This window comes from Ailuropoda melanoleuca, chromosome 2 (assembly GCF_002007445.2).
Source record: "Ailuropoda melanoleuca isolate Jingjing chromosome 2, ASM200744v2, whole genome shotgun sequence".
NCBI classification, from domain to species: domain Eukaryota; kingdom Metazoa; phylum Chordata; class Mammalia; order Carnivora; family Ursidae; genus Ailuropoda; species Ailuropoda melanoleuca.
The window spans coordinates 131,854,697-131,877,176 of NC_048219.1; the positions used below are offsets into that span (position 1 = coordinate 131,854,697).

The window sequence follows — 22,480 nt, forward strand, 5'->3', positions numbered from 1 at the left end:
GAGAGAACTGGGCTGGTGTCAATAAGCTAGGAGCCAATTTCCTTTATAAAAGAAATGTTTGGGTTTTTGTTTGTTTGTTTTTTTTGTTTCTTTTTGGCTTGCTTTGAAAAAGCAAAATCAATTAAATGCAATAATGAATGTGGTATTTAAAATATGCACAAGCTTTGAATAACATTGTGCCCTTCCTCTACAACAAATACTGATGGAAGACCTTGAAATTATACTATACCATATAAATGGTCAAAAAATAAAATCAAATAGGACTTAAATAATAACATTTTATTGGAACTACACCATGTGGCACATTTCATTCTCACATTGATTTTGACAGCTGAGTTATTCTTGGAGAGAAAAGGTCTGTCACTGCATGTGTTTGAAATCGACAAAGTATTTCTTTACCTATAGTATGTAACTACGGAAAAACACACCATTCCAGCTGGACAAATATTAATAGGTATTACCTTGAAATAGTAAGGAAACACTTTCTACATATCAGGCCAATGTGTATTGCCAAAAATATTGCCACTTTGTGAGATGCAGTATATCTCTCTAAAAATGAGAGACAGAAAAACAAAAAAGCTTTCCATAGCATAATGAGAATATTTAAACTTTAAGAGCATTATTAATCATGTTTTAGTATGATGTAACACTTCCATAGAGGAACATAACGTTATGGTATTGGGTCACATCCATGATCCTTATGTCCCATTATGTAATTGTTGAAGGCGGACAAAGGACATATGGGATAGAGTCCCTTTAAATGTCAACCTCAAAAGTTAAAACATTATCCCAAACATCGTAATGCTTTTCAGAAATTCAATATATGTTCACCAATTTGCAATTCATCTAATCCTTTTTGTGCATTGACTTCTACTTCTGTCTATATGATGCACCTGAGGGAAAGGAATTTCATAATTTTATGAATTCCGAATTTTACTACCCACCATGCACAGTAATTCTTTGTTTCTAAGCGCTGACCCCATCTAGAACGTCAATGGGTGCCCTCTGAAAATGTGTTTGTCTTCAAATGCATTTGCCTTTGAAAATGTATTTGCTTTTTAAAAGTAGGTTGCGTTCAGATTTATCACGTCTTTCATGCCACATTGAGGACTGAAAATCAGCAAATAGTTACATTTGCTAACAGCCCTAAATAGACAAAATGCCCAGCACATAGAGGATGTCCATTAAATATTTAATGAATGAAAGAATATTGTTGAAAAGCCCTTACTTAGACAAATAAAAATTAGGATGAGGTCCAGAAGCTTAAAACAATCATAAAGATGTTAAATATTAGCTAGAGCACATTCTGAGTTCTAACATCAATAACATTTAATAGAAATGTTAATTGTTAAATCTAACAACTGTATAACAAGTATGGAAAAATCAAATATAACTCGCAGAAATAAGCACAGGGCAATAACTCAATAAGCACTGAGTACAGTGAACAGAAAATGAATTAACCCTTTAAAATCTTGGAAAGCTTTTAGGGCAGACGACCGTTTTTACGTAAATGATTTTGTCCTGTAAGGACTCTTCTAACTAAATTTCTATAATTCTTCTGACAACGCAGGGAAATCTGAAATACACGATATTTTCTGAGTGTTTTCTACAACTCAATCACAGAACAAATGAATAATAAAGTAATTTGTGTTTCTTAATTTGCCAGTTTCCTACTGATTCTTAGCTGGCCACATTGCAAAGCATTTTTTGTTCGTTTATAATTTGTTAATTTTAATTATGAAATAGATCATACGCACAGACAAATATGCAAAGGTGTATACCAGATATCTGAGGATCTATCACCTCTTCTTAGAAAATGTTAACATTTTAGTTCAGTAGTAATCATTGGAATTGCACATTTAAACAACAGAAAGAAGTAATGTGAAATCGACCAAACTGACAGAATTTAGGCAATCCGATAACAGGAAGTATTGCTGAAGTGTAGGATTGGGAAGAGGCACTCTCGTTTATTGTTGGAGTGATAGCCAACTAGCAGAGCAATTTGGGAAACACCTAATACAGTCCTCATTTAGTGACAAAAATATTTTTGGAAACTTGACTTCTCTGCAAGAGATATTTAAACAAATTGAAACTCTTTTAACTACATGTGTAATTTTTAGTTTTTCATTTTAAAAGGACTCTTGTTAACTGGGTGATGGGCCTTAAGGAGGGCACGTGACGGAATGAGCACTGGGTGTTGTAAGCAACTGATGAATCACTAAACTCTACCTCTGAAACTAATAATATGCTATATGTTAATTAATTGAATTTAAATAAAATTTTAAAAATACATAAAAGATAAAAGGACTCTTGTTACCTGCGGTTAATCTAGAGTCACAATCATCTTATTGACAGTATTAATTTTTTTCATTTAAAATGTGTTTTAATTAAAAAAAAAAAAAAAGCAGGGCGCAGGAACACACGTACCAAACCAAATACATGACTTAAATGCAGTCCAATTAACTGAAGCAGATAGCAAAAATAAGAGATGACCTAACTCTATGGAATGTGGCATATGCATGTTCTTATCTGCACCAAAAAGATAAGGACTGGATCAAAAATGAGAGAGCTTGAGTCTAAGACTTTTATAAGTTGTACTTTTAAAGAAAGTGAATGGCAAAGTTCCAAAACGACTTCAACGGTAGAAAAGAATTGCTTTAATTGCATAAATCCATTAGGGAGGGTATGAACAGCCCCCATGCTTTCCACTATATGGCGTCTTATTTCACACTTTTTAAGTTTACACAACAGTTAGGCAGTACCTGAATCACTTCCCATGTTGCTGTTATGTCCAAGACTTTCATCTAAGCAGCTGACACTTCCTTCTGCCAAACTTGTGTCTGATTCTGCAAAGGAAAACATTTTAAAATATTTTAAAAATATTTCTGAGAATCAACGTATTTTAACTGCACACCTCTACAGCACACAGTGCATACAGTTCAATGCAAGTGGAAAAGGCACACCCAGACGATGAGGAATAAAAGGTAAGAATTTCTGGCAAGCACCATTTACAGACTCCACTATGAATGAGCAGCTGCTGGGGAGTGAATCAAACACATACACCTACTTGAAGCACCGCACGTCCGACGTGAGAGCAACTACAGACCTGTAAACATTGATGGCTTTTGTTGTCCCCCCACATGGAAATTTTGCCCAAGAAAAGAAAATCTAGGCTTGATAATGGCATTGAAACAAAAAGTGCTCCATAGTAACCACGGAGTTATTTTAATGTAATACGATAGGGAATTAATAAAGTATAGAAAGTTAATCAAGTACGTGGTTCTATTAATTGGTTATGAAAATAACAGTTCAGTGATAAACATAACTTTAAAAATCTCGAAAAGAATTTTCTCGAAAAGAATCTCTTTAAAGCCTGGCATTGCAGTTGTACTGGAAGCTTCTGTGAGGTTGGAAATAAATGTTTTCCTTTACTACAATTAACCTAAGCTTCCATCAAAAAGTGACAGTTAAGATGAATGGCAAGAGCATTCCCTTAATTTGTTAATCCTGATGACTGGTTTTCAGTACTCAGTATCAATTCCTTTTGAAAATCTTTTTTTTTTTTTTTCCCCTCTAGGGAACACTTCCCTCTTTATAGTTTATTGCCAAGGACTTATGCGATCTTATCCACAAGGATCAGAACTATTGCTAAACTCGTAAAAGTAAATGAAAGATGGCAACACACGTCGGCTCTGGAATCAGGACTTGTGAAATTTGCTGTTGAGGTTGCTCTGAGCCTGGCTCGCCGGTAGTTAAAGTGGGGCTAGTACAATTCGCTTCCTAGAATTTGATAACCGCTAGGTAATATTAGGTACAATAAGCTCTTAGCACTGTAGCTCAATTGCTGATGATGGGAAAATCAAATAAAAATCAAGGACTTGGCATATTATTAGGGCACGAGTTCCATTAAATAATGTTCTTCTTACAATTAATAATATTTCATAATATTTACACTTGTTACATAATTATCATTTCATGCTAAAGCTCCCAAACGCACTAAATAAATTACATTAAGGTAGCCTTTCGCCACCTAAAAATAGTCTGAGTGTCACACATTTAGGGCTAGAAATAGAAATGGTTGAAAAACGCACATAGTATATTATCAATAAAACGTCTCTGGAGAGAGACAGTGTACAACTCCTCAAAACTACAAGTATTTTCTTTTTCCTTAATCAGTTATTTTTTTAAGTTGGTGCATTGAGGTTTAATTTATCTTTTTATCTATCTTTATAATCACTCTTTTTAGGTTGTTCTTTTAGGTAGGTTTAGTTTGATGAGTGACAAATGTATACAGTTTTGCAACCACCATCACAAGCAAGATTTTTCTATCACCTCAGAAGCCCCCTCAGGCCCCTTTGTTGTCATTTCTCTCCTGCTGCCCCCTAGTAGTCTCTGATTTAGTTTCTGTCCCTACAGTTTTGCCTTCTTCAGAATGTCTCATAAATGGATTCACACAGTACGTAACCTCCGTTCGACTTCAACTTAGAGTAAGACGTTCGAGATGCATCCACATTGTTTCTATCAGTAATTGTTCCTTTTTATTGCTGACTAGTACTCCCTGAGTGTCTGAGACATCTGTGACATCTCCCTTCCCACTTGGATAAGCCTAGTCAGCGAGAAATATGATGGAATTACAGCCCATGCCAATCAAATATGTAAGACATCTTTCTTAAAAGTTAAAAGAAAGCTGATAAGAAATTTGTAGAAAAATTCTCAATGGACATACATACTGTTTAAGTATATTAGCACAACATAAACATACTAATGTGAAAATACTGTGCCTACCAGTTGTCGTAGATTAGCTCTCAAACTCAGATTTGAGGAATCCCTTATGATCACACGGGAAAACCTGTATATCTCACTGAGAGATTTTAAATATGGCACTTTGCAATTCCCAGAGGTATGCCTTGTTAGAAGCTTAGAGGCGAGTGTGGGATAGAACTGTCAAGCAGAAGAGCGTTTTGGGCAGATGTACTGATGAAAAGAGAATATGATTTATAAGGAAAAGGCAAGGTGTAAAATGAGTTGGGGAAAATGTCATTGGAAGGATAATTCTAGATCTAGAAATATAGACTAAGATTTCTGAAGCAAAAAAGTAAATTTTGATATGCTTTTCATTTGTTGTTTTAAATATGGTATGAGAACTGAAGATAATACCAAAAATACGAAACAATACTAACAAGTATGATCTAAAATCTGACCCTGTATCTTTAAGTCTCCCATTAAGTGTAATACAAATGGAAATTATACTTGATTTTCATTTCATTTTCTAATCACTAGCAGTTAAACAACAATCCTAAAAGTACTTTGTATATAGGTAAAGTCAAGGTTTTCCCCAAGCTTTGCTTTAGTATATGTACGTTTGGGGGAGCTGTTTAGTGCAATGTGCGTGATTAATTTATAAATATTAAAGAAAGTTGCTACCAAAAATAGGGTATTATTGAGTGGATTACGTGGATTATTTTGATTTTACAAACAAATCTGCAATGTGTCAGGAAGACACTGAGCTCGGTGCCTTCACAGATGTAAGCTACACTCTAAACCTCAACGTCCTATGTGATAGATACCCATCATCACCTTAGTTTTACAGATGACACACCAGGCCCAGAGAAGTGAAATAATTTATCCTGATCACACAGCTAGAATGGTGTGGGGTGAGGAGTCCCCATTTTCTGAATCCAAGCCTGGTATTCCAATGTTTTTAATTATTTGTGCGAAGCTTCATAAACAAGCAAACAATCCTATATCCAAGTGTTAAGTGAAAGGAAAGTTGGTTATTGTTGTTGTTGTTGTTGCTGTTTTAAAGCATATAGACATTTTCATTGTAATGTCAAATTTTCTATCAATCTTGAAATAGTTTATCTTCCCAAGAGGGGAAAAAAGTAGAGAGATTGCCTTATTTTGCTAACATTTCTGATTTCATCAATAGACTTACATTTACTTTATATTTAAACATCCACACAAATTTTGAAATTTACTTTTCTGCACACAAATGAAAGAGGAAAAGTTCCATCCTTGTTAAACAAAATTAATTGGAATAATTCTGCTAGAGATAATTATGAAAATGAAAGTGAATATATAGAGGTCTATTTCTTTGTCATTTTGAGGATATATAAAATCTCCACTTTCTCAACACAAAAATAATTTTGTTTCCTAGGCAGCGAATTCTTATGCATTTGATATAATTTTTTTATTTCATAGAAAGAGAAGTACTAAAGGAAATAACTTTAATAATAAAAGAAGATATATTGAATCTCCCATAACATTAAGAATGTCTTCCCCAGAAATTTTCTTTCTGCATTCACTTAAAGAAATCATGTTTAAAAAAATCACACAAACACACACAACATAAAGTCAGATCAAGTGATTATATGATGCCAAAATTAAACCAGGCTATTGAGTTTATAAGCCAAAAGTTCCTGCAACTGATTTATATAGGATTATTTTGTTTTAGTCTTTGTACTTTTCACAGTATGTCAATCTGGACTTATGTCCTGATGAACAAAGTCATGTCTATGATTTTAAAATAGATCAGATAAAATAGAGTAGTCACTTGGAGGCAGGGTATTGCCATGAAAAGAACATTGGGCTAAGAAGTCAAGCAGATCGGTCTCCAGATCTGAGCTCCGTCACTGCTAACAAGTGACTTAACCTTTTTTTTCTTAAATTTTTTTTTAATATAGATAATAGTTTCTCCTTTCTCATTTATTTTTAGAATGATTCCGTTAGATAAAGGACATGAATCATGAAGAGAAACAAACCTTAAATTCTCATAAGTTGCTAGTTAAATGGGCTTTGAATATTGGAGTTATATTATATAATAAGTTTAGTTAACTTTTCTATAGGTGTCATTTCCTCTAGGGAAAATATCAAGGCTGGCTACAAAACAGATTAGAAAATGCTGGTAATCTCTAACTGTTAAAAAAAAAAAAAGCAGTTATTTATATCAAACTCTTTTGGAATGAAAGAAAATGATACTCATCCAATTAAAAGATAGGGTTTTCTGTAATAATTTTGTAAACAGCACAAAAAAAGAACAGCTCTGTGTACAATGATAGTAAGTGTCTAAGACCAGTCCATAAGCCATGGGAAAAATGCTTCATTTTGCATTCACAACTTGAATATTTTCCTAATAAGGGAGAAATATTAACTGGAATCTCAGAAATTTCACATTTAACATCTTCTAGACTTTAAATACTTTAAAATATTTTTAAACCATTTAGAAACCAAAAATATTGAAGTTAAAAAAATTCAAATGAAAAAAAACCCTCTTGGTCGAAGGCCTTTTTAGGTCTATTTCAATGTAAAGTATGCCCTCTGCTGGAGAATGCTATTATAACAATTAGTTGGTAAGAACATTGTTTATTCAATCTAAGGGCTAAGCTTCATTAGGTAGGATACAAATTGGTTCTTACTTCTATTCCTGCTAGGTAATGTCCCTCCTATTTTCAACCTAGATGTATTTCTCACTCCACAGAATACTTCTCCTTTTTCACCCCTTGCCTCAGGCTGTCATACAGTCTCTTTGCCGAAAAGTGGTTTTGCATTAGAGCCGCAAGCTGTGCAAGGGGCAAGGCCTCTATGCACATTAGGAAAGAAGAAGGGCACCCGCAGATTGCATTCACCTGAGGGTTGTGCTTGCAAGGTCTGCAAATAGTCTAATTTCACTTGTCACCGTACTTTCATGTTTATTCTAGTTCTGACTTTGTGATGCATTTTAGCCTCACCTATTTAGCTATGCCCCTTCGCCTGGCTTCATAATTCCTGCAGCCCTAACGATACCAACACATGTGCACTTAGGGCACTCCCACAACGACCACATGGGCTTCCTAAGTGTGCTTGCTTTCGTAATACTAATAATACCCTTCCTTCTTTTCTTTCTTTCTTTTTTTCTTTTTTTCCTTCTTTCTTTTTTAGGGTCCTATCTTTTTCAATAGATCTTATTGATACTTAAAAATGAACAACAGTTGGGTATTGTCCATATGGAAAAAGCAGGCTTTTTGTGATGAGTACATTTGGGACTAAGACGCATCTTTATCACCCTCTTTCTTTTCCCTTCCTCCTCTAATGTCTCATTGAGATATACTAGCCAAGCTCTTCAAGACCACCAATAAAGTTATTCTGGAATCTTCTCTGACTGTGGGTTCCTTTGAATCTTTCTGTGCTTTTCTGTGGGCTCCTATAATTGGATCAGACACATTGCTAAGACCTCTTGTCTTTTTTTTTTTCTAAAATGCAAAGTATCCTAACACTCAAACACTCCTTTTCTTTTGAAATAACTTATCCTTAATCTTTTTTGAGAGGAAATAGATGACTTTTATTTTCAGCTCTATGTATATGGATTTGTGCGTGTGTGCGCGCACACACACACACGCTCACATTTTGGTCTGTCAGATTCTGCTCTCCGTGCCAGGGAACATGTGTTCCCGCAGAATGGAGAGAAGCCACCTCCACCCACCTTGCATATTCTCTCCTGGATCCAAGCTTCTAGGAAATGAGTTCCCCAAAGAGAAAAAACTCTCCTAGAGCCACAGGCCCACATGGCTATCCATGGAGCTCCTTGCTCCTGTTTATAGAATGTATACTGCTGAAATGTTTCAGTCAGAATTAAATTTGAATTGTGTGTAAGTAATAGTGTTGGCTTAAATTGTATCATGTATACCCTTTAGCCTTCAGACTTGGGTCTCCATGTATTAAGATAGCTGTTAGAATACAGGGTTGTGGGGATAAACATGCTGACTAGAGTGACCCAGTCAGTAACAGAGGCCAAAAGTCCCAGAGTGAATCAGCTATGAGTGAAAAGCCAGATGACCACATGGAAAGTGAGTCTTGGCAGTAACAAGGTTTAGGGATGGCAAGATAGAAGAATTGAAAACTTCTTTGGCTGGTAAGCATCCCTCAGAGTTATTCAAGTTAAGCAGGCTTAAACAAGCGTGAGGAGAGTATGGGGAGAGACACATTTAAGGGGGTCCTGGTAAATAGTGAACAGGGGGCTCTTTGAGGTAAAAACAAACAAAGAAACAAACAAAACAACCCACATGATTTCAAAGTGTCTGCTAATTTCCATGGTGTAAATATTCCTGCCAGGGCCAATTTCAAGCTACCAGCGTGACATCACAGAGTGGGGCTTGGAAGCAAGGGATGCGTCCGGCTCTGGCAAGTTAGTGGCAGCCAGCTCCAGCTCCCCGGGGTATGCAGTGCTCCCAGGAAGGACTCTCTTTCGAGCATCATCTGAAATGATCAGGTGCTCATTCTGCTAGTATTTCATAACTGTCCAAACAATGAATGATAAACTCTTAAGAGTACTTTTTTCCCTTAGGGAAATCATTTCTGAAAACCATAGAGAAATCCATTAACTCTCATTGATCTATAAATGCTCCCCTCTAATCAAATTGTTCCCCTGCATTTTTGTATCATTTTGCTGTGTTTACTGCAGCTGGATTTTGATGTATTTATTACAGTCTGTAAAGTCTTATAGACTTTATTTTTCAGAGCAGTTTCAGGTTCACAGCAAAATTGAGTAGAAGTTCAGAGACTTTCCTTAAAAGCCCTGCTCCCACACATGCAGAGCCCCTCTCAGGACACCCCCCACCCTAGACATATTTCGAATCTTCCTACACCTACAGCCTTGCTCGTAGGGCCCATGCAGTCTGAAATGCTGCCTACCACCTCTGTGCACACATCCAACACAGGACCGGATGAACGGATGTCTCCGCTTCCTCCTTAGGGAGGCTGTCTCCGCGTCTTCCTTCCTTCCCAAGTCTTCCCTCCTCATCCTTTAACAGGTTCTCCTTCACTCTGGATAGATAACTGCTTTTCTCTGGGGGCCTGGAACTTGTTTTCTGGAACTGGGTTATATCCTTGAGGGTGAGGGCCATACCCCAGTACTTAGTTCTCTCATTATTAAGACCTGACCAACTCACTCTCTGGCTTCTAGTTCTCATTCACGTGCCAAAATAGAGAAGGTAAGGCCTAAGCATCAAATTAAAATTAAAATTGTCACCTTTGTTAAAATGGTGCTAAAAACAAAACAAAACAAAAAGTGCTTGAGGTTTGTAGCCATGAAGGGTTGTCATGAAAATGAATCCAGCGTGTCTTAGCTACACACCGGGAGATTCTTTCAGTCAAAACACCTATCTCCTCAATCCTGAGACATGAACAATAACCCTCACAGAACTCTTAAGCAACTGGAAGTCATATAACTAACCTAGATGGCTCCAGGGAGGTTTTAAATAAAATACAAACCTATATTTACCATTAGCCGACACTGACATCAGCAGGGACAGCAGCTTCTCTCTCTCTCTCTCTCTCTTTCTTTTTCTTTTTTCCAGCTCAAATTAATATTTGCCTTTTGAATTGCCTCAGTAGTATTTCTGGTTCCCAAAAATAAATGTAACTAAATTTAGCAAAATATAGAAGTAAAGGATAATTACCTGAAGTCAAGCCAATCCTGTCATAGTGTGGGTAATTCTGACACAATCTTATGTGCTGCTATATCAATTATCTTTTCCACTAAGGTCTCCAGTGCTATATGGTATTTTTTTTTTCTAGAGATTCTAAAAATTTCTAAATTTCTAGAGGCTGGTGCTATAAAACATTATTCTGGTCCTCAAGTGCAAGGATAAATTTTGTGGCATTTTTACAGAAATTAGTATAGACCAAATCTAAGATTGGACTTTGGTCTATAAAAAGGCAAAACAAAACAACAACAAAAAAAGTGCTATAACAGATTGGGCCAGGGAGAAGGAGGCTGTTTTATAAAGGTCAATTTTTAAACCCCTCCTACAGAACATGATCTATGCAAAATATATCCACAATATATTCCAAAGCATAATGTCACCGGATAAACCTAAGGAGTGGAACATATGGGGGAATATGAAAAAGAAGGTATTAAAGTCTGAAAACAAGCAGGTTGGTAAGCTCATTAGCTGGGGTGGAATTTTAAAATCTTCACGTGAACGAATATATAAATCAAAATATACACATGCATTCACAGTCATGCGCACTGTATATTCACACATGGCACACTCTACAGTTACGTTATAATCTTCCACACAGAACAGTGAATTCCATTCTCTTTATAATGTAAAAGCGCCCTCTGCTGGCCAACCTCAGGTACTTGCATTTTCTCGTTTCATAACAGGAAGCTCCAACATAGAATGATAAAAGAAGTCTGGGAGATTTTATGTGAAACTCTGCATCAAAGTAAGTTCATTACAAATAAAAATTTTATTTTATTTTGAATCTCATTTGCTTTACTTTTATTTTATTATAGGGCATTAATTTCTAAAATAGTGTAATGTAAAAGTCAATGTAAAATAAGTACTTGTTTTTGAGAAAGCAATAATAGCAGATTATTAAATTAAAAGTGATTGTACAATCAATTCTACTGTAAGCCTACAGAATTAAAATGATCCAGATAACCTATATTTGCAATAGAAGAAAATGAATGTGGCTTTTGTGTCCCTCTGATGTTTTCTAGGGAGCGTGGTCTAGACAAACAGAAACAGCACAGATTTCCAGTATTTTCTTGTTAAAAGAGATGACCAGGGACTTTAGCAAGCAGAACTATAACATTCAGCATTAAAATTCTACTAACAGTCTGAGAACTATTCAAATATCCTTTTAGAAATCACTGTGTTAATTTAGAAAAAGGCAAGTTTTAAAAATTGGTGTATCTTCATTATTAACCACCTTTTAATGGGAAGTAGTTGGAAGGAGGAAGGAAGAACAAATACCAGGCCCCGGTGTGGAGGTATAATAAAAGCACTCTTCAGAGCCGCGGACAAGGGAATCCTGATATATCACCCCAAGGGGGAAGGAGAAATGGGATTAAAATTGCTTTCAGGGCAAGCTACTGTTACTAGTGGTAGTATATCTTACCCATCCGGTGTGTTAAGGAGTCAAAAGGGCTAAAAAACGATACATAAGGACTCTTTGCATTGAAACTATAAATAATTACCATTTGTATGCACCAAGACTATTATGCACTGAAAAAAATATTTTAGAAACTGGTTCAGAAATAAAAATTAGAGCAGTCAATTTAAAATTAGAAATAATTCGAGTCACATTTTTTCTTCCTGCATATGAAAATTCATATTTATAGAATGTGTGCAGCTTAAGCAATGTTTCTTTCAATGCTACTTTGATAGCATTGACTATATTTGAGCTGTATATGAAATCTTAACCCTATATATTAGAATTCAAAATAAAGATTATACATTATCTATACTGGTAAGATGCACAAAACAAAATTATGCAAATGCATATCACAGACTATGGGATATTTTCCTCTTTATTTTGACTGTGAATTCTACGAAAGGATGCCCGTATAGGCAAAATCCTTCTACAGTAAATTTTGCAACAAAAACTTAATCAAAAGAACACCAGTAAGTTTCTCGGGCTAATGGTACTTTACAAGTTCTTTCTTTCTTTCCATAGCTTTACAGGTTATTTAATTCTTAGTTCTGGAGAGCAATAAGAAAATAGACAAAACACTTGGAATGATCCATAGTGCATAAGCGGTGGTGTGTAAGACCTAAAGCAAAGGAACTACATTTTCATGAATAAGTTACCCTTTGTTATTGCTCTGAAAAGGGTCAGGATGGATTGGACTGTCTGGCTCTCAAGTCCACAGGGAAGTCCACACATCATGGGGATCCTACAGACCAGAAGGTCGTTCAAGTCTGTGAACTGGGTGGGGTCCTCCTATCACCGTACAGTGTACCTGACTTCCGCATGTTCTCAGACTCGAGTATGTTATGAGGCTATAGTTGCATTTACTGTATGACTATTAACAGCACTTACTGCGACTCTACAGTGACTACTGTTTGACTGACATGCCCATCCGTGGAAAGCCCCACGGGAGCAAGAAGCCACCTCTGTTATGTGCCCCCAGTGTATTTGCAGTCCTGAACACTGAACACTGCATGTCTGGCATGTAGTAGTTAAATAAATATTTGTTAAATGAAAGAAGCTAAAGGAACAGAGGGCAAATGGGAGGGAGGGAGAGAGCGAACACGGAAGGGGGGGAAAACCCTTTCTGTTCCCTAAGGCCATTATTAAGGGCTAGATTTTTTTTTTTTTCACAACATGCAACCTTAAGTTTTGCACTAGTAAGAAAACAGAAAATTTTTAAAGTATTGCCTTTAATGTTGTTCACTCTGAGACTCAGAATCCTCCATAGATACGTAAGCGACAGGCTGACGAGATGCGTTGCTGGCAACCTTTGATGAAAAATCCTCATTCAAGATATTGTCTGCCAGCTTCAGTCCTGTCTTTGATTCTTTCTAGTGTGGATTTAGAAAATAACCAGTAACCCACAGAGATGCCAGGTATCCTATCAAGGAAGTTTATTAAATTGTGACAAATCCACATTTGGATAGTGACTTTGGCATTCCTGTAGGATCAGGATTTCTGAAAGAAAGCGCAGCTGCTCAAATAAAAAAAAAATCCTCTGGAATTCAGGTTTTTGCTATTCTGTGTATTAAACCTCACTACTTAGCGTGTGGTCCAGGACCAGCAATACAGCGTCGCCTGGGAGTGCGTGAGACAGATAGAATGTCAGGCTCCGCACAGGACCTACTGAATCAGAACGCATTTCAGTAAGACCCACTCATCCCGATGATTCATACACACACCAAAGCCGCAGAAGCATTACATAAAAAGAAAAAACCCTAAACGAAGCACAAGCCTGAAGAGCTGGCAAACTATAAAACATATCGGTACTATTTATGAGAAAGGATTGCTATCCTATATGCTTAGATAGTTTACATAAATCAGCAAGAAGAATATGAACACCCTAATAGAAAAAGATAGGCAATTAGTAACAACAAAAAAGAATACACTTATAAAAAGGTTTTCCACTAGAAATTTAAAAAAATTCAAATTCAAGTAGCAAAATACCCAATTGACAAGGCTTGAAAATAATGATATTTTGTAGAAATATCTGTTCTTTGGAAAGAGACTTCAGGGCAACAGGCACTCTCTGATACTATTAAAGGGCACGTAAATTGGCACAAGTTCCTGGAGGGAAATTTGACATTAAGTATCAAATGTGTTAAGATTACAAACATCATTTGATCCAGACGTTCCAAATATGCAATGTGTTTTTAAGAATTAAATTCAAACATAGATAGGAAGGGAGTTATTCCCAATGTAGAAATTTTTCAACATCCTAAATATTTAACAATTGACTTATTAATTCTAAAGCATCCAATGGATGGAACTATTATTAAGTCATTAAAAACCATGCTATAGAAGAGTTTCTAATGAACACAGGAGAAATGCCATTTTGTATAAACATCCACTTATGCAAAAAGATCAGAAGAATAGATACCCAAAATGTTAAGAGTAATATATCTACACTGCGGGACGATGGGTGACTTTTCCTTTGTATGTTTTCACATGTTCCAAATTTCCTGCAATGCGGTTACATTACATTTCGGAGTAGAAAATAGTAAACTTTAGAAGCACCTGGCTGGCTCAGTCAGTGGAGCATGTGACTCTTGATCTCAGGGTTGTCAGTTTGAGCCCCGCATTGGAGATAGAGATTACTTTAAAAAAGAGAGAGAGGGAGAAGAAGGTAGTACACTTTGCAGTGGTGGGATGAAGTCAGTTTATATTGGCTCACAAAAGCCAATTGTTAAATTTTCAGGAATTTGTGAGCAGGTGGTTAAGCACAGACGTTTTAAAAATTAAATTATATAAATTTACAGTTAAATAAATTATATGAAAGCAAAAGTAATGAATGCTTAAACTCATCACTTCCTGATCGTGTTCCTGGATTTCACTATTATCTGTGGCGCGGAGGCTGTTTATGCCCATTGTATCTGCAGAGTGGAAATGCCAACATGATGACGAGCTCGCACTTCTCTCTTTCCAGCTCAGGGACCTGAGGCCGGAGGTTTGACATCAGCTTCAGCGTGAGCATTTGCACTGTGAAGATGGGCAAACACTACAGCTCAGGTCTTCCTTCTTTCCCCCAGAGAGTTACTTCTTAAACAGTCACCAGCACGGCGCAGATTTTTAAGAATTGTTTCTTTTAAATGACTATTTCTTGTGAAAATAGAATGTGGCCCTTTGGTGGGGAGAGGGGAAGAGAGGATTTTCCTGTTGTGAGCAAATTAGGGAGGGGAATGTAATTAAATTAGTTTGATCCTTCCAGGAATGTTTCATATCAAAAAAAGGTGGTCATGGTGGTAAATAGTTCTCTCACCAATTAGTTACTGCAAATCAAGCCAACCCCAGTTTAGGCCCTGTCATCTTCCTTTCTACAGCCTTGCATTTGGTCTCTACAACCCAGCTGAACCTCTCTGAGACATCCCAGTCTATAAAAAAAAGAAAAGATAATGAATGGCTTTTTCATTCTTGGAGCTTGGGATGAATCAAACTTATTCATATATTTGAAAGTACTTTGAAAACTATGAAATATACAGTATGATTATAATACTTATCCCATCACAAAGACCATGGATATCTTCTTATAAAGCAAAATTAGAACCAAATGTGTTCTTATTCATAACATATTAATATTGCATTCGTTTTGAAAACATTTTTAGCCACAAAGAATTCTTCTAATTTGAACATTTCTAGAAATATGATTTTATTAAGAATGCTCACAAAAACCTCCAGGCCCAAATTTTCTCCCTGTGTTTCACAGATCCTGATGTTGTCAATGCACCAACTGATTTTTCGGGAAGTGGTAATTAGCAAAATAGGTAAACTGTGTGCAGGTTCCAAATACCTGAAACAACAGAAGAATCCGCCAAAGACGATTCCAGTGAATCACAATCCTCGTCCCAGCCCTCTCTCTCTGGACTTGGCCGACCTGTGGCTGAAAGAACTGCTTCTTGAATGTCAGGGCCATCTCGTTGTGATGAATTCTCAGGCTCTGTGAATAAAGCATCAGAAGGTAAACCACAGTGCAGTGCAGACTTGTGGACCGTCTGCAGCACTGCAATAGCTCTTCTGAAAAGGAAACAGGAGTTCCTAGTAGACATTTACCTGAATATATTGAAATACTTCAAAATTCTAAACAGGATGTGAATTGTTAATGCAAGTTTTTATGCAATATAAATAGTTATCATTGTTATTTTGAAAACCAAGTGGAGGTTCCCGGTAGAAATTTGTCAAAATATACTTTTATACATTGACATTTTGAAATGCTAGGAACATATATTTTTTTTAATGACACGGTATTTCTATTTTTAATACGGACACCATGAGTAATTCTTTCGTAGTGATTAAATTTTATCTAAAAAGACTTTATAACAAGTATCATGGTAATCACAAAACCAGTCTGATGATTTCCTCTCTGACCATTATTGGTAGGAAGTAAGGCACTTATTTAGTGACACAAAGTTATATTTAAGCCTGAATTATGAAAATGCAAATTTGGTGGTGGTTTTTCTTTAGCTTGTGCTCTTGCCATTTTATTCCCTCGCTGTGCATTCTACATGAGATGTACATATGCTTTAATGTCAGCCTAAATTCATGTATTTTGAATATCTGGAGATTTTTTAGGAATTCAATAAAATATTCTATATCCTTCCCTTCCCCTTCCCTCCATTTCTACCACCAGCCTTTCTTCCTTCAACCAACATGTATTGGATGTTTTCTTCTATGTGGGTTACAAAGAAAAATAAGAGTTTCTGTCCTCCTGAGGCCATAATCTATCAGAGGAGACTGATTCCATAAATAAAGTTTCTTGAAGTATCATTGTGGATTAACCCATCTTAAAGAATAAAGGGAAAGTTTGTCCTGCGTGCAGAGAATTTCCCAAAGAAAATTGTTGTGTCTTTGGATTCTGTTGTTGGTGAAGACAACTTGATAGTGTTTGCAGGCACGCATTCAGTATGTTTGGGGTTTATTTATAATCAGAGTTGTCCATTTATTTGTGCTTATCATATAAATGCTATGGAAATGTTGAATCATTTAATCCTCAAAATAGCCTTAGGTATATTATTTTCCCCACTTCACAGAGGAGCAAACTGAGGCACAGAGAGGCCAAGTACCTGCTTAAAGCTACACATCCACAGAAGTAAAAGAGCCAGGATTCAATAATCATCAGGATTTGGAGCCCAGGCTGCTGGATCAGTCAGCTCGGGCCACAAGAACAAATCACCAGAGATGGAAAAACTCAAGCAAGATAATTTTATTTTCTCATAGTGCTGGAGATTGCAAGTCCCAGATCAATGTGCCAGCAGGACTGATGTCTGGTAGGTGCTCTCTCCTAGGGTGCAGAATGCCACCTTCTCACTGCGTCCTCACATGGTGAAGAGAGAGACAGAGATCTCTTTCTCTTCTCATAAAGCCACAGTCCTATCAGATCAGGGCTCACCCTTCCGACCTCATTTCACCTTAATTACCTCCTTGGAGGCCCTATCCCCCAGAAACAATTACATTAGGGATTAGGGCTTCAACATATGAATTTTGGGGAAACACAACTTTGTCCATAGTAACTTCTAACCACAAGAACGATCACAGCTAACTTTATTCCGGTCATTAAGACCTACCAGACAAATGTTTAGATTCCCATAAAAAGAGGTACAGTTCAGCAAACAAAATTTCAATCCCAACCCCTCGGACTGGATTTTCTGAGAAATGAAAAAATAAGCCCTACTTTTTAGGATGAGTGGGTCAGGAGCAACCTCCCTGTAGGTGGGGTGGTGGGGGGTACATGGATGCTGCCCCAGCTAGGGACTGGAGTTTTCCTTCCAATCCTCGAAGGAAGCTCGGAGATCTCTTTCCACTCTGCTCCCTGCCATCAGAGAAGCCCTCATAACTGGGTCAATGCCCATCATCACTCCCTTTGGTAGAATGAGGGAGAAGCCTCAACTAGGTAAGGACCCTGCTACGGGACCAGAGAGGGGGATAGATAATTGGTGCCCTTTTTTTTTCTTTCCACAAGGCCTTTCCCCCTTTTATAAAGGGCCTGGCCTTGGCCAGCCAGGATGTGTGCGTGGGCTGGGAAAATGTGCATAAACTAGTCCCTAAGCCATTCAGAAACAGACACAAAAAGACTGAATAATAACACAAATTTATGGCAGACAGTAAAGAAAGTGAAGAGGAAAGCGTGAGAGTACAGATCTATGTGATGACGTGTGTTATAATGTAGTTATTACCTGGGACTTACTATATTTACGCTACCTGAATTGCTCTTGTTCAAAGAATTATAATTTTAAAAATTACATTAAACTTCTAGAAGCGCCTTCGTGGCCCAGTCGGCTGTGTCCGACTCTTGATCTTGGCTCATGTCTTGATCTCAGGGTGCGGAGCTGGAGCCCTGCATTGGACTCCATGCTGGGCATGAAGCCTACTAAAACAAACAAACAAAACTTCTAACAAAGCATCTTGTGAAGAGGAACCTAAAAATATTTTAGAAAGAGGGACGCCTGGGTGGCTCAGTGTGTTGAGCAACTCTTGGTTTCCGCTCAGGTCATGATCTCCGGGTCCTAGGATTGGCCGCATGGGGGTCTGTGCTCAGCATGGAGTCCGCTTGTCCCTCTTCCTCCCCCAAACTCCTCCCCCTACTTGCTCTCTCTTTCTCTCTCAAATGAATGAATAAAAATCTTTAAAATACATATATTGTAGAAGGAAATATGGCCAGCGATGTTGTTTGTCTATGTCAGGAGAATCCAGACGACATTTTGGAGCAGATCTTCTAGACTCCATCCTAAACAAGTGTGCCACTGTATACAACAGTAAAATGGGCAGGTACCCTCGGATTTGAGGGACAGGTATGACAAGGTCTTGTGACCTGAAAGGCCACCTTTCTAATGTCCCTTATTACACTGAGACCAAAATTTCCCAGGGAACAGCAACAAAAAAAATCTAGACTGCAGCCATTTTCTCTTTGAAATTTAAGCCCTTAAATGTTTGTCATGGATGGAAATGGTTCCATGAGGTCCTGAAAGGAAGCTCATCATGGGTGTGTGTGTGTGTGTGTGTGTGTGTGTATTTAACTACTGGGCAAAATTAAGCTATTTCATAAATAATATAGAATAAAATATATATAGAATATATATATAAAATATATATATAAAATACATAGAATAAAAAATAATGTGCTATTAATTTTAATAATTCAGTAACTGTTTTATTTTGCACAAGCAACTTAGAAAAGTGTTTATTGTGTTTCTTATTCCACTAGAAAGTGGTATGTGGCAACAGGGACTTTGTGGATCTCATTAAGTCTGTATTTGCAGCATTTGCAACAGTGTGTGTGGCACTCATGACACGTTCGGTGAATGAATGACAGGATGACTGGATGAACAGAAGTAGTGGAGTAAGCTTGAAGTGACTGTAGTGTATTTAAATCATCCCTTACCAATTATTTAAGTCATTCCTTACCAATTAAATCATTCCTTACCAAACCATTGGATGGAGTCCAATGCAGGGCTCCAGCTCCGCACCCTGAGATCAAGACATGAGCCAAGATCAAGAGTCGGACACAGCCGACCGGGCCACAAAGGCGCTTCTAGAAGTTTAATGTAATTTTAAAAATTATAATTCTTTGAACAAGAGCAATGCAGGTAACGTAAATATAGTAAATCCCAGGAAATCCCAGCTACTGTCACTTTGCCTTACATATGAGATTGTTGAAAACAAGATACATGCCCCGAAAAGAAAAAAAGATGGCAGTTTATATTAGATTTACAAATAATATATGTGAAAGGGCTCTAAAATGTTACTTTTATTATTATAATTGAAGGACCAAAAAAGAAACCTCACAGGAAGTAATACTGAGATACGTTGGTAATCACAGGCCTTTTATCAAATGTTTAATAAATTCCTTAAAAATTCTTATGGATGACCAGAAGACTAGCAGTACAGCTATAATAACCACTAGAATATTTTCTTCCAATGTATTGGTTACCTCATCAATGTATAAATTATTTTGATAAAAATTTTAGGTAATCATCTTGTTTTCAATATAAGATGACTAGTGGAAAGAATGTTAGACTAGGGGTCAGCTGCCAGTATATAGATATATAAAGCTGCCAATAGCCCAGTGTGCTGAATTTTGCGATCTTTGGTAAGTTAATCTTTTCCCAGGCAACAGTTTCCTCATTTGTAAAGGGGAAAAAAAAATAGATGATTTCTCAAATCACTTCCAATTTTGAAATTTCGATTCCCAATATCTTAGTGTTTGGCATTGTGTCCACAGGCTTCATCAAACTCTCAATCACTAGGGAAAATGTACAAATTCTTTTTAAAAGTAGAATTAGATATACCTGCATTGCTTTCAAAGCAAGTGGTGCCTGTTAGCTCTTGGACAAGGGCGTGGTTTTCTGTTTGCCTCAGAACAGTCAGAAATTCAGAAAACCAGTTTTCTTTCTGCACGATCCTTCTCAGTAGCTCTCTTACACCTGATTCATTTCCATTGCTTTCTGCAGCACAAATCTGTTTTAAGAGAAAAGCAGAATTAAGAAGATCACACATCTTCTGAACAATTTTAAACAGGAGCTAGCCTTTTTAAAAAATGAGCAATCAAGCGTAAGTATTAGTAAAGGCTTATATTCCATCATGAAAGGAAAGAACAATGTCACTTGCAGAAATTCTGGATTGTAGTGGGGAGCAAATCTCTGGGTCAAGCCCCATTTTAAAAGCCACCAAGATATTAAAAACTGACATTTAGGAAGAAGGTTCTCCCTTGGCCATTCTGAATAATGGGGACAAGAGAAAGTATCTTTCATTTCTTGTTCTGTTCTGTTCATTTGCATCAATTCCTTTCCATATATCTAGGGCTTGCTATTTCTTTTCAACCCATGGAGTCTACAGATAGGAAGCCAAATATTTCTTACCTGACTCCTCTTTCTTGACTATCACTTCTATGAAGTAATTACTATCACAAGATTTACAGTCTTGTTTACTTAGTATTTGCAATATGTATTAATGACTATATCATTTTCTTAGATTATGAGACAAATTTATTTCTACATATATTCCTTTCTTAAGGTATGGGGCAGCATTATTTCTATATCTATTCATTACAACTTTTAGTCTTCTTTTGATTTCTCTTTTAAACCAGCAAACCATTTTAAATGTGGACCATTTGTGTAATCATTATCACAGGGCATTTCCCAGTTCTTAATATGGCATGAAACATTTGGAGAAAAGACTAATGCAAGCCCCATTTCAACCACAAAGAAATGAGACAGGGCATCACCAGCCTGCTGTGCCTTTAGGAAAGCCTTCATCCCTCTGGGCTTCAGCGTCTGCGTGGGCAAAATGAGGCAACTGAAAAGAAATTTTGGGGCTTTTCCACTCTACCTGCACATTGGGCACCCCTGGGGAGCTTTAAAAACATTCATGTCTGGGATCTACCGCCAAGGAGTCTGACTTATTTTGACTGTGTTGGGAAGCCAGAATTTTTTTAGGGCTCTCATGATTCTCAGCAGCAGCTTAGATGAGAAATACTGGATTTACCTCTTCTCAAAGGTCCCTCTGAGTATGTGTCCACCTCCTACATGGATGATCTGGGTTGTTAGCTAGATTAATTGTTTCCTATTAAACTTGTGTATTTTCTAGTCCTATAAATACATCCTGTAACTTTTTAGTGTCAGGTGTTTGTTTGCATTTTTGGAACAGTGTCTGACACAAATTTAGTGTTAGTTATTATTATGGATGACTGAAGAAAGCATCTACTGTTATAAACACTTCACCAGTGGACACGATTTGGTACAGAAGTATGCAGCATGATTTCTATCCAGTGGGTACGTTTGTCTTACTAGATAATAGTTAATAATGTCATTATAAATGCTTTGCACCTATTAACCCAGAAACCCTGAAGGAGGTGCCGATATTAACCCACTTTGCAGACCAGAAGTCTAAGGTGCAGAGAATTCCAGTTACCTCCTTGAAGCCACAAAGCTAGTAAATGGCAGAAGGAAAATTTCATCCCAGGCAATTGACTTCAGAGGCCGAATGCTGCCTTGCTGAGCTATAATTAGAGCTACTAATTGTCTCCAATTTCAAGCACATTTTCTGACAAGAAGTGGGTAAGATGACTACTGGATTTAATAAAATTTAGGTGATTTCAGTTCATCTCCCTCACAGCATTTTCTAAGAAGATTCTTGCTCATTTCCTACCTTTCATCTAACTTCATTCATCTCCTCATGGAAACTTTTTGCCTTCTCCCGTGTTTGTAACATCTTTATTATTTTCTGCTGACTTAAACCATAGTTGCTAAAGACGTTTAGTAAGACTGGTTGGAGCACCTTCTTTTAACTCAACCATTCCTATTTTTAATTACCTCACTCTTTAATCACCTTTAAATCAATCTGACAGAAGTAATCAGAAAGCATTTCTCGAAAAAGAGTAAGTGAGGCACGGTAATGAATATTCTCACTAAAAACCTAATTATATCATAGGCACTAAATTTTCTTCCACTATTAAGCAGTTAAGTTGATTTTAACTGTAGAATTACATTTGTCAAGCTTGCTTTGTCCTTATTGAGTTCAGCATTTGAGGATC

General features: G+C 36.9%; 1 protein-coding gene across 3 annotated transcripts in view; it reads right to left on the reverse strand.

The window, feature by feature from the left end:
• Positions 1-22,480, reverse strand: part of IFIH1 (interferon induced with helicase C domain 1) — a 53,215-nt gene that overhangs the window by 24,800 nt on the left and 5,935 nt on the right. For all 3 annotated transcript variants that reach the window (XM_002924867.4, XM_034654649.1, XM_034654648.1), the window contains 3 exons: positions 20,238-20,406; positions 15,746-15,892; positions 2,763-2,846 (listed from right to left, as the gene is read on the reverse strand). In XM_002924867.4, the coding sequence (XP_002924913.1) occupies positions 2,763-2,846; positions 15,746-15,892; positions 20,238-20,406 (400 nt within the window). The remainder of the gene's footprint in view (positions 1-2,762; positions 2,847-15,745; positions 15,893-20,237; positions 20,407-22,480) is intronic.